The 18,066-nt window shown below is 43.0% G+C and overlaps 1 protein-coding gene across 1 annotated transcript in view; it reads right to left on the reverse strand.

Moving 5' to 3' along the window:
• Positions 1-18,066, reverse strand: part of LOC135223631 (exostosin-2-like) — a gene marked incomplete in the record, with an annotated part of 647,541 nt that overhangs the window by 549,742 nt on the left and 79,733 nt on the right. Inside the window, 1 exon segment of the mRNA XM_064262245.1 lies at positions 13,209-13,310. Within this exon segment, the coding sequence (XP_064118315.1) occupies positions 13,209-13,310 (102 nt within the window).

Raw genomic sequence — 18,066 nt, forward strand, 5'->3', positions numbered from 1 at the left:
ACCCCACATGGGGTGTCTTTCATTAAAATCACCAACAATAAGAAAAGGCCTTGGAAGCTGATTTATTAATTCCTCTAATTCTCGAGTCAGATTATGATATGTTCTATTTGGAGGTAAATACAGTGAACATATGGTATATTTCTTTTTCAGAAAATTTGAAACAGCAACTACTTGTAAATCTGTTTGCAGTGGATATTTTTTGTGAGCTGTATCTCGCCTAATTAACATAGCACTTCCACCATGAATCCCTACATGCTCATCATAATCAGAATGATAAAAAATGTATTCTTTAGGACATATGATTTTTTGTCCAAGCATAGTCTCTTGCAGGGCAATGCATATTGGTAAGTTTTCTTTAATTAAAATTTGTAGAGATTCATATTTGGCGTGCATCCCCTGACAGTTCCACTGCAAAATTGAAAGCCTGCGATCCATTACAATTAATTTAATTAATTATTATCTGAACGTTTTAAACCGGGGGGATATGCTAAATGATTAACTATGGATTTCTGAGAGGAAAGTTTTCTTATTTTCATTTTACTATCTTTTCTTTTTTTCTTGATGTTCTCTCTCTTTTCCTGTGATCTGATTTGGGCCGAGTTCCATTGGATGTATTCAACTGTATTCCTTTAGGTATCTCTACTGTACATGATTTAAGAACTTGTGGTTTTGGTTGCTGGAGTGATGTGCTATTTTCATTATTTAAAGAACATCCTGCTTTAGGTTTATCATCACTATGCTCCTCTCCATGTGGCATTGTCTCAGCCTGGTTTGACTTTGTGACTGCAGCGGATGGTTGCTGTTGTACTGCATGAGTAGCTGGCACTTGTACACTGGACTGTGGCTTCTTAATTACTGATGAAAATGTAACTCCTGGTCTTATTTGAAGTTCTAATACTTTCTTTCTAGCGTCTTTGAACGAAATATTTTCCATAACTTTCACTGTTTGCACCTCCTTCTCTAAAATAAATTTCACGCAACTTTTTGAGGATGCAGGATGGTTTTCTCCACAATTAATACAAGATGGTGGTTCATTGCATGGTCCATGTGCTTCTTTGCCACAATTACAACATAAAGCAGGTTCTTCATTTATTTTCTTTCTACATTTCTGTATCAAATGACCAAACATTTGGCAGTGGTAACATCTCAAAGGTGATGGTATGTATGGCTTGACTTTGAAGTTCAGCCATCCTGCCTTGATAGCATTTGGTAATTTAAAGGTGTTAAAAGTGAGGATTAGTGTTGCCAGGGGAACAATCTGATCTCCCACCTTCTTTCTCATTCTGACCACCTTTGCCACATTCTGTTCCTCTAATTCCTGCTGAATTTCTTCAGTATCTAATAAGAGCAGTTCAGGAGCATATATTACTCCTCGACTCTGATTATGTATAGGATGAGGGAAACAAGTAACTTTTCGCCCTACTAAGGTATTCATCTTGAGCAATTTTTCACTTTGTTCAGGTGAGGAGACTTCGACTAATAGGGTCCCATCATCCTGTGGACGAATTTTTGGTATACTGTTACATACATTGTTAATTTCTCTGCTTGCTTTAAATACACTGATATTCTGCAATGCATCATCTTCGAGCCTAAGAACAATAAACTTATTGTAAGAAACTAATTCATACATACCAGGAAGAATCTCCATTTTTCCTTTCTTATTACTTTGAATATTTAAGTACCTTGAATTCACTTTTGCATTTTTCTTTCTTTCCAAAACAGGAGAAGAAAAAGGTTCCATCGTAACGATGTTCGAACCTGAATTATCCATTGCCAAGTCCATTTCCATGCCAGAGTCAGATAAAAGAGGGGGGTTTGCCATATATACGTGAAAATACAATTCGTCCGCATAATCCCTATACCCACCACGGAGCCACAATTAGAGGACGGGGTTATCCCTTTTACAAAAGCCGCCCTAGGGGTATTACCTGGATATACACCTCACCCTCAGTGCTAAGGCGTCGTGATGTCCGTCGAGATCAGACCCAGCACTGAGGATAGGGTTTGACATTAAACTTTCCCCTCGCTCGACCATGTCAGGTACTCGAGTTTTACGGGTGAGGTGGCATGCTGTCCAACCCCACCCTCCTTCAAATCCCAAGATTTAGACTAAATCATGTCCAAAACCAATCCAAAGTCATCAACACAAAATCCATACCTTATAGGGGGAGAAAGCAGAAGGATGAAATGTTTTTAGTAGAAGGAAAAGGGCTGACTTATTTAGTTGGATCAACAGCTGGGCACCAAAGCCCAGCGAGAAAGTAGTTCCCACCAGGCATCAGGGCCCAGCTGCTGAACCCTAAGCCCCCCATCCTCGGCAAGGCTTCAGCATCTGGGGGGGCGAAGTCACATGACCCTCGCCTTTTGAAGGGTTATGCCGAGAGACCATACAAATTGTCTATCTGTTGCCACCGATGCTGGAAGGCGAGATGATGATTCTCTCAAGGCATGTGCCCAACAGATAAAAGTCAATTGCCTTCTAGAGAAAGAGGTCCCTGATGGCAAGACAGAAGTTCTCATAGTAGTTGAATCTCAACTAAGGAGAAACAATACTATGTGCCGTTGAAGACGAAGGTGATAAGTGAATACAGACCTACGTCTTCACAGCTGAATCGAGAGAAGCTAACTCTCAAGATCTGAATGTAGAAAAGTCCCGCCGATGACACCAAGCCGTGAAGACGGCTTACAGTACTTAAACTTCACAGTCCGACCAAAAAATGTACATTAAGCACATCCCTAGATTGGGCTTAATTCAAGGATGGCCAATTTGGAGAGAGAGAGAGAAAAAAAAGGAATATATGCATATGCAAATGGTATAAGAAAAAATTCTTTAAACATTTTTGTAGTTTCAACGGGAAATTGAAAGTAAACATTTCTGACCCCTTGTGGGGAATTTACCAAGACAGTCGTAAAAATATGATAATTTTACGAAGTTATAAATGGTTTTTTTAAATAACAGATAAGAACTAAAATCAGTAACAAATTCTGAGTATATCTGTCGTAAAATATTTACAACACATCCTTGGATGCAAATGGTGGACAACATTCCTCTTCGACATCTCATGTAAAGATTATCTTTCTCTCCTGTCTCAATTAGCTATACGCATATTATATTTATTTATTGCCCATGGAAGTAATCTGAACACTTTTCCAGCAGAATTCATTCAAACTGTATGGCGTGAAATGTTAACCCTCTTACGCCGATTGGACGTATTAAACGTCGAGTCAAAATGTCTCCCGTATGCCGATTGGACGTATCATACGTCGGCTTCAAAAAAGTTTTTTTTAAAAATTCGCGGAAAAATACTTATAGGCCATACAGCCGAAAAATTTTGTATCAACGCGCCCTTGGGGGATGCTGGGAGTTCACGGATCAAGGCGTTGTTTTTGTTTACAATCGCTACGCAGCGCGCGCAAGCGCGAATTTCTTTCTTATCGCACTAAAAAGTATCAAGTGACACATCTCGGAAAATTATTTCGTCCTTTGATAAATTAATTTTGAAACCCATTTTAAATTATCCTTTACATGAAGTATTATATATGAAAATGTGCGCAATTTCATGCACAATACAACTAAAAAATACTCATGATTGTAGCTTTTATCAGTTTTGAAATATTTTCATATAAATAACGATAAGTGCAAAAATTTCAACCTTCGGTCAACTTTGACTCTACAGAAATGGTCGAGAAACGCAATTGTAAGCTAAAACTCTTACATTATAGTAATATTCAATCATTTGCCTTCATTTTGCAACAAATTGACGTCTCTAGCACAATATTTCGATTTATGGTGAATTTATGAAAAACTTTTTCCTTACGTTCGTGCGATAACTCTTCCGATAATTTTTTCGTGCGATTGTCCTAATGTTTGCACCCTTTTAAATTTGCCGTTACATAAAGTTTTATATATGGAAATGTGCGCAATTTCCTGCACAATACAACAAAAAACAACCCATGGTTGTAGCTTTTATCAGTTTTTTGAAATATTTTTCATATAAATAACGTTAAGTGCAAAAATTTCAACTTTCGGTCAACTTTGACTCTACCGAAATGGTCGAAAAAACGCAATGTAAGCTAAAACTCTTATATTCTAGTAATATTCAATAATTTACCTTCATTTTGCAACGACTTGGAAGTCTCTAGCACAATATTTCGATTTATGGTGAATTTATGAAAAAAAAAAACATTTACGTTCGCGCGGTAACTTCCGAAAAAATCAGAATTTTTTTGTGCGATTGTCGAAATGTTTGCACCATTTAAAATTAGCTGTTACATAAAGTTTTATATATGAAAATGTGCGTAATTTTCATGTAGAATACAACTAAAATGATGAAGTTGTAGCTTTTTCTCTTTTTTTTCGAAATATTTTGCATATAAATCACGATAAATAGAAAAAAAAACCGACGCTTCGGTCAAATTGACTCTACCGAAATAGTTGAAAAACGCAATTTTTTTTGTTTTTAGTAAGCTAAAAACTCTTACGGCCTAGTAATATTCTGTCATTTTTCTTCAATTTTGATTTTAAACAAATCTGAAGTCTCTAAAAACAATATTGTGGATTTTATGGTGAATTTTTTGAAAAATATACCTTTATTCACTCCGCGCGCCGATTCGCGGCCGCAAGTCTCCGAAATACGTACATGGCATTATCCTAACTATTTGCTCCTTTTCAATATTAGCCTTTTTATAGAGTTTCATATATCAAAATGTGCGCAAATTCATGAAGAATACAATAAAAAATAATTGAAGGTTGTAGTTTTTTTTTTTCTTTTTCATCTTCGAAATATGTCCATATAAAAAAATATATATATTAAAATTTCGACATTCGGTCAATTTAACTCGTCCGAAATGGTCGAAATCTGCAATTATAATCTAAAACTCTTACAGTATCGTAATATTCAATCATTTGTCTTAATTTTGAAACAAATTGGAAGTCTCTAGAACATTATTTAGAATTACGGTGAATTTTTGAAAATAACATTTTTTTACGTCCGCTCGTTACGAATTCGTACATCATTTTGTGATAATATTTTTCCGGTGTTGCTTTTATTGTTTTACAATGTATTATATACAAAATGATTGCAATTTAGTGTAACAATACAACGCAAAAAAAAACGTAAACTGGTTAGCTTTGACCGTTTTCTGCACAGCGTGATTTAAATACAATTATGTGTGAATTTATTTTTTTTTCGCTACCATATATCGCATTATTTACATATGATAATGATATTATTTTTCATTTCTGATGGTTGCACTCTAAATTTCAGGCAATGACAAAAAAAGGAGCCAAAAATGAACTCTTAATCTTCAAAAAGTACGCGCGCTGTAATTTTTTGAAAAAATTATTTTTTCCACTTCCGCGCTCACTCCAAACCAGGCCCGGCATACGGGAGACGTTTTGATTTTTAGGGCTCCGGCGTAAGAGGGTTAACTGCCTGGGGACAATACCTGGAACTTACCTGAAAGCTAATATAAGTAGTTGTCATTTGACGACGACAGCTCACAAAGGGTTCAAACCTTTTTAATTATGCGGTACTCTGTAACCTTTATTTATAATTTTGTCAGGCTAATACTGGAGCTGGAGGTGCATGGATTATGCAAAATAAAATAGTATATATCTATGTATGAACACACATGATTTGAAATTAATTTCTAATAAATTTAATATAGTACCCAATGCCAAGTAATCTGAACACCTTTCCAGCAAAATTCATTCAAACTGTATGGCGTGAAATGTTAACTGCCTGGGGACAATACCTGGAACTTACCCAAAAGCTAATATAAGTAGTTGTCATTTGACGACGACAGCTCACAAAGGGTTCGAACCTTTTTAATTATGCGGTACTCTATAACCTTTATTTATAATTTTGTCAGGCTAATACTGGAGCTGGAGGTGCATGGATTATGCAAAATAAAATAGTATATATCTATGTATGAGCACACATGATTTGAAATTAATTTCTAATAAATTTAATATAGTACCCAATGCCAAGTAATCTGAACACTTTTCCAGCAAAATTCATTCAAACTGTATGGCGTGAAATGTTAACTGCCTAGGGACAATACCTGGAACTTAACCAAAATGAAATTTTCATTAGTAAAATGAAGTTTTATTGTATACTTACCGAACAATTATACAGCCGTGATTTCCACGAGCGGCAGGAGACTAAATTCAAATTTAGCGCGTAGGCGTCGCCAACACTGGTGGTGATGACGTCATCTCCCTCCACTCGCGGGAGAACCAGGTACAACTGCCAAGGTGAATCCAATTCTTTCTGCCCATCCGTACACCTAAGGGGAGGAGGGTGGGTATAATCATAATTGTTCGGTAAGTATACAATAAAACTTCATTTTCTAATGAAAATTTCATTTTTATTGTAGTGTCTTACCGAACAATTATACAGCTGATTACACATTTATGGGAAGGTGGGATTCAGTGGACCACTAGTATTTCTAAATGGTTACATTTATTACAATACCAGTAAACACTCGAGGTGTCTATTGTACCTTACCTTGTAAGAGAGCTACAGCAGACTGATCGGTGCTCTTCTTACTATTGTAGAGGAATTGGAATTTGACCAAAGTTAGCTTCTACAGGAGTGGAATCCTTCCGTAGTTCAAGCGAGTCAAGGCTGACTGACGGAGGATAGTAATAACAAAGATTGCCCTTGCCCTGGGCTAAGACCAGCAATTCAATCATACAAAACATTTGTCACCAACACCAGATTTAAAAACATATATACCCAACCATTATAAAATCTGACCTAACAGACTGGTGAGTATCCCAGGTACTCAGTACCCCCAGCTTCCCTTGAACTCGACAACCTATTTCAAGGTGAAAAGTTAGCATAGAGGTGACGACCCCTGTGCCGTTTCTCCCAACACCATGCCAGAAACCACCACCGGACCTAACGTTCTACAATTCTCGAAAACCGTTTCTATCTCTTTGAGATAATGGCTCGCAAAAACCGAATTCGATCTCCAGAACGTACTCTGAAGAATCGAAGTTAAAGATAAATTCTTTTTAAATGCTAAAGAAGTTGCCACTGCTCTAACCTCGTGAGCTTTAACTCTCAGAACGGAAAGATTGTCGTTCTCGGACTGCGAGTGAGCTTCCCTGACAAGCTCTCTAATAAAGAACGATATAGCATTCTTAGAAAGAGGACGAGAGGGATTTTGAACCGAGGTCCAGAGGTTAGAAGATTGGCCTCTAACCTCCTTAGTGGCAAGAAGATACTGCTTAATTGCCCTGACTGGACATAAGAGCCTTTCTTCCTCCTCATGTCCAACCAAATCAGATAAGTTCCTAACCACAAAACTCCTCGGCCAAGGACTAGACAGATTCTAGTTTTTTGCTAGGAAGGTCAAAGATACCGAAAACCAGCATTGCCTTGAGAGAAACCGACTCTTTTGTCTAAAGCATGCAATTCGCTGACACGCTTTGCAGAAGCTAGTGCAATAAGAAAAAGAGTCTTTTTAGTCAAGTTCCTGAGTGAAGCCGACTTCAAAGGCTCAAACGGTGGCCCCATGAGGAACTTAAGCACCACATCTAAGTTCCAAGCCACTGAATCCTGAGGGAGCTTAGTGGTTTCGAAAGACCTAATGAGGTCCGACAGATCTGAATTGGAGGAAATATCCAAACCCCGATGTCGAAAAAATGAAGAAAGCATGGCTCTATATCCTCTGATCGTAGAAGGAGCCAGTTTCTTAGACTCCCTAAGAAATAGAAGAAAATCTGCTATCTCCGTTAAAGAGGTCGCAGAAGTAGAGACTTTAGCACCTCTACACCACTCTCTGAAGATTCTCCACTTCCCTTGATAGAGTTTGTTAGAAGACTCTCCTACAACGAGCGATAGCTTCTGCAGCTCTTCTTGAAAACCCTTTCGCTCTGACAAGATTCCGGACAGTCTGAACCCTGTCAGAGCTAGAGCGGACAGGTTTTGGTGGAACCTTTTGAAGTGAGGTTGTTTGAGAAGCCACTTCTCTGGAGGAAGAAGCCTGGGGAAGTCTACTAACAACTGGAGAAGGTCCGGGAACCACTCTTTCCTGGGACAAAAGGGAGCGATTAACGTCAGTGTTACATTGCTGTGCGACATGAAACTTGTTCAGCACTCTCTTCATTAGATCGAACGGAGGGAATGCATAAGCTTCCAGACCGACCAATCCAACAGCATTGCGTCCACCGACTAAGCTAGAGGATCTGGAATTGGAGAACAAAAGAGAGGAAGACGGTTGTTCCTTGAAGTCGCGAACAGGTCTATGGACGGTCGTCCCCAAAGGCGCCAAAGTTTCTGACAAATTTTGTCGTCCAAAGTTCACTCCAGAGGTAACACTTGCTGTTGACGGCTTAGCTCGTCCGCCAGGACGTTCATCTTTCCCGGAACAAATCTCGGGACTAGCTGAACATTCGCTTCGTTTGTCCACAGGAGGAGATCCTTGGCCACTTCGTACAGAGAGAAAGACTGAGTCCCCCCCTGTTTCCGCACGTACGAGAGAGCCATGGAGTTGTCGAATGTACTGCCACTACCCTGACCTTCTACTAAGTTTCCGAAACTGTCTGAGCCCCAGGAAAATTGCTAAAAGTTCCTTTACATTTATGTGGAACTTCTTCTCCTTCTCCGACCAAGCTCCTGAAGCACGTTGATTTCCCAGCAGGGCTCCCCAACCTGTGTCCGATGCGTCGGAAAAGAACTGTAGGTTCAGGAGGATGGGTCGTAAATCTAACCCTTCTTCCAATCTTGCCCGAGACAGCCACCACCTTAGGTCCTCTTTTATTTGGTCTGTGACAGGAAAGGTAATCGAGTCCGGTTGCCTCTTCCTGCACCAAGAGGCTCTCAGAAAAAAACTGCAAGCGGTCTCATGTGCAGTCTTCCCACGTCACAAATTTCTCCACTGACGTCAATTTGCCCAGGAGCCCTCATCCACTGATTGGCAGAACTTACCTTTTTGTCCAAGAACTCCTGAACTGTCTCCAGACAGCCTTGGACCCCCTTCGGGGACAGAAAAGCCCGAAAAACTTGAGCATTCAGAGTCATCCCCAAATAAAGGATGCTCTGAGATGGAACCAACTGGGACTTCTGTTTGTTGACCAGAATTCCTAACTTTCTGGCAAGATCCAGAGTTGTTCCAAGGTCCTTCATGCACCGACTCTCTGATTCCGACCAGAGAAGCCAATCGTCAAGATAGAGGGAGATTCTTACTCCTAATATGTGCAGCCAGCTTCCTATCGGGGATAGAACCCTGGTGAAAACTTGAGGAGCGGTCGCCAGTCCAAAGCAAAGCGCCCGAAACTGAAACACCTTGCCTTCGAACATGAACCTCAGGTACTTCCGAGATTTGCGATGAATCGGAATGTGAAAATAAGCGTCTTGCATGTCCAGAGAAACCATCCAATCCCCCTGTCTGATGGACTCCAGAACCGACCGAGTGGTCTCCATATGAAATTTTGTTTTCTGGACATGCAAGTTCAGGGCACTCACATCCAAAACCAGCCTCCAGCCCCCTGATGACTTGGGAACTACAAAAAGGCGATTGTAAAAGCCTGGAGGAAATTCCCCTTCTATCTGTTCTATAGCTTCTTTGAGAATGAGCGCTTCCACTTCCGCGGCTAGCGCCAGAAATTTGTCTGAGCCCGGAGAGTATGCCTGGAATGGAATTGGCACAGGTGAGAGCGAAGGAGGTGAAATGAGAGGAATACGGTAAGCCAAACTTGAGTACTTGCACTACCCAGGCTTCTGCTCCTCTGTTTTCCCATTCCTCCCAAAACAGAGCCAGCCTGCCTCCCACTGGTGCATGAAGAACCGAGCTTTCATTTGGAAGGTTTGTTAACCTTGGCCGAGGTCTTTGACTGAGATTAGATTAGATTATAAAATTTTTGGCACATAGCCAAGCGCCGGAGCCGAGGGGCCATTCAGCGCATATATATCTTAAGAATAAAAAAAGTCAGTCACACAAACAAACACACACACAACCGATCTAACATACAAATCATTCATTCATAAAAACCAAAAAAAGAAGCCTAAAATAATTAAAAGAAAACTACATTTCGTAAAAAAGACCAATATTTTTAAAAATGCATATAATTTGCTCTGCCCAGAGCACCTTCACCTAAATATCGGCAAGAGACTTATTTGCCAGCAAACAAGCTCTACGTTTGGTTTCAAAATGAGGGCACTCCACCAAAATATGCACCACAGTCAAATCCACATGACAAGTGGAACAGCGAGGAACCTGCCGAAAGAAGCGCTTGGGTTTTCTCCCTCGAAAAGGCGCTTGGGTCAGAGGGGAAACAGAAGGAACAGTCTCCAAAGGAGCTTTAGGTCTCTTAGTAGACTGAGCCAGCAAATCCGAAGTAGATTTCTTATCTAGTGCCGACGAAATTGACAGCACTACATCGTCTGGAAAGAAGTTATCTTTCACAAAAGGAGCAAACAAGAGAGCAGACTTCTGTTGGGAAGTAACCCCTTTAGAAGCAAAGGAGCACCAAAGTTGCCTTTTCTTAAGGGTACCAAAGGCAATGAGCGAAGCTAACTCATCACATCCATCCCTAATGGATTTGTCCGCACAGGACAGAACACCAATCCAATCCTCCGCTAAATCCTGTGAAAGAGAAGGACAGTCTTCGATCTTGGCCGCTAAAGCGCCAATAGTCCAATCAAGGAAGCTAAAGACTTCCAAAAGTTTAAATTGGTTCTTTACAACGTGGTCCAACTCCGGCGCTGTAAAGAAAACTTTCGCTGCGGCGAAAGCAGATCTTCTAGAGGAGTCGATTAAACTGGAGAAGTCTCCCTGGGAGGAGGCAGAAACTCCCAGAGAAGGAGCTTCCCCAGTTACATAAAACCTATACCTCTTACGAAGCAACTAAGAGGGAGAGTAAGCAAACAGCGCCTTCCCTAAGTCTCTTTTCATAGACATCCATTTCTCCGTCTCTTTCAACGAATGTCTAACCGCTTTAGATAGAACAAGTTTTGGGAGGAGGGAGGGTCTGAAGTTTTCCCTCCTCGTCAAAAAAAGTCGAAGTTGGGGGAGCGCGGAGCCGCTTCTCCAAAATAATCTGGATAAGATACCAGAAGAAACCTAAGAGACGTGAATAACACGAAAGGTGATGTGAATCCTCCTCCTCTACCTCTTCCTCATTCTCTGATACCGCCAAAGAAGTAGACGGGACTACAACCGGATCTGAAGGCTTCGAACCACCCTTGGACTCATTCATCCAGTTGGTTAACATCTCTAACTGCTTGCGCAAAGGCGCCAGAGACGAATCAAAAACAGTTAACTGAGGCTTGGAAGAGCCTAAATGTTCAGCAGGAGGCGGAATAACTACTTGCGCCTCGCCCGGAGCCGCCGAAATTCGAGGCGAAACAGGCGAAACAGGCGCATCAGGCATAACAGACGAGAAAGCGCCTAATGAAACACCCTTAGAACGGCTAGCTACAGCTCTACCACAATCTCTACTAGTCGATGGAGCCGAAAAAGGAACAGAATTGAGGCGAAAAAACGAGGCCGCTAACGGCCGCGGCGCAACACTACTCTCAGGCTCCTTATACCGCTTGACTGGAGGAGGCGAAGAATCGGCGCCTGAACGCCTCTTTAAGGGACGCGAAATGGGCGAAATCTCGCAAGAGCGCCGCGCGATTGGAGACGAATCGCCTGAATCAGTCGAAAGGGGTCTAACCGCAACACCTTTCCAGCGCTTAACTGAGTCCTGTTGAGGCGCAACAGGTTCAACAAGAGAGGCGCCTGTCTGTGGGCAACTCCCGATTTACTCCCTTGGACTTCCGGTATGTCTTCTCCCCGGTGCGGGGGAGCTGGACAGTGACCTTTGTCTAGGAGACGTGTCAGGACAGACAGACGCACCCTCAACTACACTCTTACCTGAAACCGCTTTCTCCAAAAAAGTCTTAACCGAATTACCAAGTTGCATAACCGTATCCGCTAGTACCGAAAATTTCTGATCGAACCTCGATTCAAGACTGGCAATGGTGTCGGAAGAAACTACACGGGAAGCCGGAGAAGTGGGATTAGTAGGAGGAATAGGAGGTGTAGTTAAAGGAGACATAATTTGAGGAGAAACAGAAGGAACAGATGCATCGCAAGAAGAAGCAGAGCTAAGCTTTCTTTCCCTATGCGCTGCTTTCCTAATTCTGTCTTTCGCTAATTTCTCCGAGTATGACCTAAAAAACTTCCATTGAGAATCAGTCCAATCACTACACTCATTACATGTTCGATCTGCTGAACAAACCTGTCCCCTACACTTAACACATTTAGTGTGAGAATCATACTCTAATTTGGATAGCCTAGTTTTACATCCTGAGATGCAAAACCTAACTCCCGACGGACTAGAATCCGACATGGCAACGCCTAAATAGTATTCAAATAAACAACAACGCCAAAAAAAGAGTACTTCACCAATTCCGAAGATCAAATCCACTAGAAAAAAGCGAAGCAAAGTCATCCAACCGCACCAACCACCGATGTTCACCGGACGCCGGCAGGAAAAGAATTGGATTCACCTGGGCAGTTGTACCTGGTTCTCCCGCGAGTGGAGGGAGATGACGTCATCACCACCAGTGTTGGCGACGCCTACGCGCTAAATTTGAATTTAGTCTCCTGCCGCTCGTGGAAATCACGGCTGTATAATTGTTCGGTAAGACACTACAATAAAAAGCTAATATAAGTCGTTGTCATTTGACGACGACAGCTCACAAAGAGTTCAAACCTTTTTAATTATGCGGTACTCTGTAACCTTTATTTATAATTTTGTCAGGCTAATACTGGAGCTGGAGGTGCATGGATTATGCAAAATAAAATAGTATATATATATGTATGAACACACATGATTTGAAATTAATTTCTAATAAATTTAATATAGTACCCAATGCCAAGTAATCTGAACACTTTTCCAGCAAAATTCATTCAAACTGTATGGCGTGAAATGTTAACTGCCTGGGGACAATACCTGGAACTTACCCAAAAGCTAATATAAGTAGTTGTCATTTGACGACGACAGCTCACAAAGGGTTCAAACCTTTTTAATTATGCGGTACTCTATAACCTTTATTTATAATTTTGTCAGGCTAATACTGGAGCTGGAGGTGCATGGATTGACTATGTATATATCTATGTATGAACACACATGATTTGAAACTAATTTTTAATAAATTTAATATAGTACCCAATGCCAAGTAAAGTTTATATTTCAACAATACCTGTGTGCCACCCAATAAGATGATGCCACAAACAAGGACAATGAGAAGAGAAATGAAGAAATTTCTATACTTCCATCGGTAAAATAGGGAATCGAATGAATTCTGCAAAAGAAACAAAATTTTAATTACTCAATGTCACTGTACCTTTCAACTTTATAATGAATACTGGGGTATCATATAATACACTCATTTAAAAAATAGAACAAGTGGCACTTAGGCATCATAGCACAAATGTGCTTTAAATCCAATCAAAGTACAATTTGCATAACAATATATACCAAAAACAGATGCATGTATACAAAAATTCCATAAAAATGAAATTTTTATAATAAAAATGATATTGTTAAGATACAATAAAGTTTTATACATACTTACCTGGCAGATATATACTTAGCTATAGACTCCGTCGTCCCCGACAGAAATTCGAATTTCGCGGCACAAGCTACAGGTAGGTCAGGTGATCTATCGCCCTGCTGCTGGGTGGCAGGAATAGGAACCATTACCGTTCTAGAACCAGATTTTCTCTTCCACCTGTCTCCTGAGGGGAGGCTGGGTGGGCCATTTAATTGTATATATCTGCCAGGTAAGTATGTATAAAACTTTATTGTATCTTAACAATATCATTTTTATACATGTAACTTCCCTGTCAGATATATACTTAGCTGATTGGCACCCTTGGTGGAGGGTAAGAGACAGCTAATAACTGAATAAACAGGTAAAGAACATGCGTTGTAGGTAATAAATAAATAAAACCTTGGTTCCTACTTGATTAGGCGGAAGATTCCATGGCTAAAGCCTAGGAATCTGCTTCGCCTCAAGAGCCTCAGCGATGATGTGACCTATGGCTAAGAGTTCTTGTGGGTCTGTCGATGGGGTCTTATCCACTTACTCGACAGAGCCTGATGGCCTTTGTCAATGGGATCTTATCCACTTACATGACAATATGCCTATGCCTAGTGGCATAATAAAGGAGCACAACACTGATCCCGATCACCTGATCCTAACACGAGGGTTAGTGCATAAATTGAAGAGAGTTATCCCCAAACTCCTTTCAAAACAACCCCCAAAAAAAACACGACGTTAAATAAAATTTAACTCACTAGTTAAGGATCAGTATCGGCTCCCTATCCCTGCAACGTATCTGCAGACACGTATCAACCAAGAGAGAAGGGTCTCTCTTAGGGTATCTTGACATCCTTCGAGTAATGGGAAGTCAACACAGAGTTGCATCTCCCGTATGTGACAGCTAATATGTCCTTATGACATATTGTTAAGGAAAGAACAATTATTCGGAAAAGCTTGCACTTCATGCGCTTTTAATTCTCAGCTGTTTGAAGGAATCATCAATACACTTATCAAGTGCTTTGGAGATCACATTGTCTCTAAGAGGGCCAGGGCATTCTTTGATATAGATCTCTTCTGGGGAAGCCTGGAGCCTGGTTAGTGCTTCGCGCCTGGCAGGCGCCTAGCGCCTGTCTAGCGCCTCGCGCCTGGCTGGAGCCTCGCGCCTGAATGGCGCCTAGAGCCTGGCTGGAGCCTCGCGCCTGGAGCTTGGCAGAAGACTTCATGATTACTGTCTATGAGTCTGCATGCCTCAAGAGTTTCAGCGAGGTAGGGACCTATGACTGAAAAACCCTTCTGGATCGTGTCAATGGGGGCTAGCCCGCTTACGCGACAGAGCCTTCTCGGATCGTGCCAATGGGGGCTGACCCACTTATATGGCAGAGCCTTTACCTGTATCATATCAATGGGGACTAGCCCTCTTACATGACAGAGCTTTAGGTTTCTCTTTACTGGAAGGAGCCTCGCGCCTGGAAGGATCCTCAATCCTGATTGGAGCCTAGTGCCTGGAAGGAGGCTGGCAGATGGAAGGCGCCTGGCTGGCGCCTTGCGCCTGATTGGCGCCTAGCGCCTCGCGCCTGGCTGGCGATGTCCACACCGGACACTCTCATCTGTCCGATCTGTTCTCCTGCGCATTTGCGCCAGGTTGGAGGCCCGCTCCTTCTCCGCCTCAGACAATAAAAACGTTTATTCGAGCTGTCTGCCTCTGGCGTTTCTCGCCTGTATGGCATTTGGCGGCGGCTGTCGCTACATTGCCCGAGGATCCTGAACAAACCACAATAGTTTATCAGGAGACTGGAGAAGGGTGGAAGGAACTCTTCCACCTTGAGCCTCTGGCCTCAGACGAAGGGAGGCGTTTGTAGCCAGTTACATCCAGTAGACGATAGGATATCTAAACAGGACAAGAGAGAAGAGTCTTCCTCCGAGGAGGATCCTTCGTGAGTACTTCCGTTGCAAACGAGATCGATTCCCTCCCTCTCCTTGCCCTAAGGAGGGTAAGGAGCCTGGAAGTCGAAGGAGACTCCGAGCCAAAAGAGGGCAAACCCAGGCTTTCTGGGCTCAGCTCGTGTCGGCCTATGAAAGGATCCTTAATATCATTCTTTCTAGGTAAAATTAACCTAAAATTACCAGAGAAAAACAAAATTAAGAAAATGTCAGTAAAACTGACTCGCTCACTCTTAAAAAGAAGTGTCGGTATGATAATGGGGGCGAGTGTGGAACACTACCACGAGACAAAACACCAAATTAGAACTTCCCATCAGAATCCCCCAAGAGAGAGCTGATACCAACGGGCGATGCAGCCTCTACTACTACTACTAGAGGACGCCACGGACAGCAGCGCCCCTAGCGGACATCCTTAATTTTTAGCGCTAGCGACAAGTCGCCATTTTTCTTGTGCTGTGCTATTTCTGGATTTACCACTGTATTCTACCATGGAACGCTCAGCTATTGCCACGGCTAAGTTAAGTAACTCATAAGTAATATTTTACCACAATTTTATCTTCCGGGTACCTGTATTTTCCTCTTAATAGGGTCATATACGGTTCCCTGGTTGTCTCGTGGCGGCGCCATGCTGCCTCGTAAGAATTCCCGGTCTCCATACTGGGGACTTCTTATAACTATGGGCTTACTTTATTACGTTCATTGTTTTTACATCGAGTTTTAGCAGTTCAAGCCCTCCTACCATTTCTCTTAGTTTGGTATTTAGGGCTATTTTTGTTATTCCGGCCCAGCATCCCGGCTCTTGCTCTTCATCGGCTATCGCTGGCTCCGAGTAGGCCTCTGTTTCTTGGAACAGTCTGCCTCCTCCTGGGCTTCTTTCTCTTTTACTAAAAGTGTCTTTTCCATCTTTTCGATGTATTATTTATTTACATTTAGGGTGTTTAGGCTAGCCTAGGTGCTTGTTCCTTGTATTGGTACGCCTGGTTCACGTTGGCCCTCTCACGGTTGTGTTGCTCGCGGCCTAGGCCACTAGCGGTCACGTGTCCCCATCGCACCTTACCCTACCCCCGCCCTCCCCTTAATGGTATAGGGAGGAGCTGGGGACCCCTTGGTTGTCATGACAACCGCAGTTGCCTTCTCACCACTTCTCTGAGGCGGCCAGGGGTTCCTCCCAGCGGGGGGTTTGGGGATAGGGCGACCACTCATGCAGGTACCGAGTCTCCATGCGGTAGTTGGTGAGGCGGGGAGGAGTAGGCCATCCTCCCCCCTCTCTCTCGCTCCCGCCGTGTTCTCCTCCGAGACCTTCCCCCCTCCCCAGTTGCTCAGCCACCTGCCTCGCTATACGAAAGGAGCCTTCCGTCGCAGCCGGGGCACCTTTGGTTATGGGTTACTGGCTCCGCTAGCGGGCGGGGTGGGCCCCTCTAGTGGTCGGTTGCTTGCCTACTATATCCTTTCATCTCTCCCCCGCTACCGGAAGAGAGCTTGTCTCTTACCCGCGCACTCTTCTAGTAGACGGGCGGAGGAAGGTTATTTTATCATCACTATTTTTAAGGATATACCCTAATTTTACAATGAATTGTATTATATGATTGAATTATTTCCATCCCCCGCCATTTTCCGTCGTGGTTTCCCTTTTACCACCACTCCTGGTTGGTTTCTCTTTTGTGTCTCCGCCATCAGCGGAGCTATAGCCTAGAGATCACAACCAACCTGGTTACCACACGTATTTTGGCGGGGCTCTGGTTTAATCTAACTTTATCGCTCCGGCACAGGCGGAGCATCTGTTAGACTGTAAGTGTTTCTACCTGGTACTCATGTATCTTTCCACTTACAGGCTACCAACTGCCAGGTCCCAGCGTGTAACGCGACGCTGTTCGACCCCTGTGGACATGATGAGTGTAGGTCTCACGCCCCCTGTGCCACGTCTTACAACGAGATGATCGTCTGGCACCCTGAAGCCTGCGCCATCTGCTACGACCTGGTCGGTCAGCTGGGAGATGGGGTAAGTCCGTTATAGGCTTACTTATCATTTTACTAACAACTTTTAGTCGTAAGTTTGTTAACCCCAACCGTTCCACCATTGGAAACTAATCTTGCCTTTCTTTCAGGCTACCGGTGTGAGGGAAGTCGCCCTCGCCACCCTGAAAGCGTGGTGGGCGGCTTCGGGAAGAACGCCGCCAAAGGCCAGCCCTACATTCTGGATAAGAAGCTGGCCGTCCAGATCTTCCCCGCGGGAAACAAGTCGACTGGTTACGTTGACCCCTTGTCCGCTGCCCCGCTGATAGCCTCCATCCAGCAAGACCTCCAGCAATCCTTTGGGGTCGTAGCCTCCCAGGAGTCGGTCCCGGACGTCGCTGCCCTGGACCTTAACATCGAAACCTATGGCGGTAGGGGTGGAGGATTTGTTGGTTGAGGTAGGTGTGTCGGGCGCCCAAGTCTTTCCTTGGGTGCTTCTGGATCTTCTCCTGTCCCCTCTTCTAGTGCTTCATTCCAAGGCTTTGTGGGATCTGAGATCCCTACCCGCTCTCCCGCTCTCTCTGTACCCCCAAAGGTGAATGGGACAGAGAGAACCGAA

Source organism: Macrobrachium nipponense, chromosome 10 (genome assembly GCF_015104395.2).
Source record: "Macrobrachium nipponense isolate FS-2020 chromosome 10, ASM1510439v2, whole genome shotgun sequence".
Taxonomy (NCBI): domain Eukaryota; kingdom Metazoa; phylum Arthropoda; class Malacostraca; order Decapoda; family Palaemonidae; genus Macrobrachium; species Macrobrachium nipponense.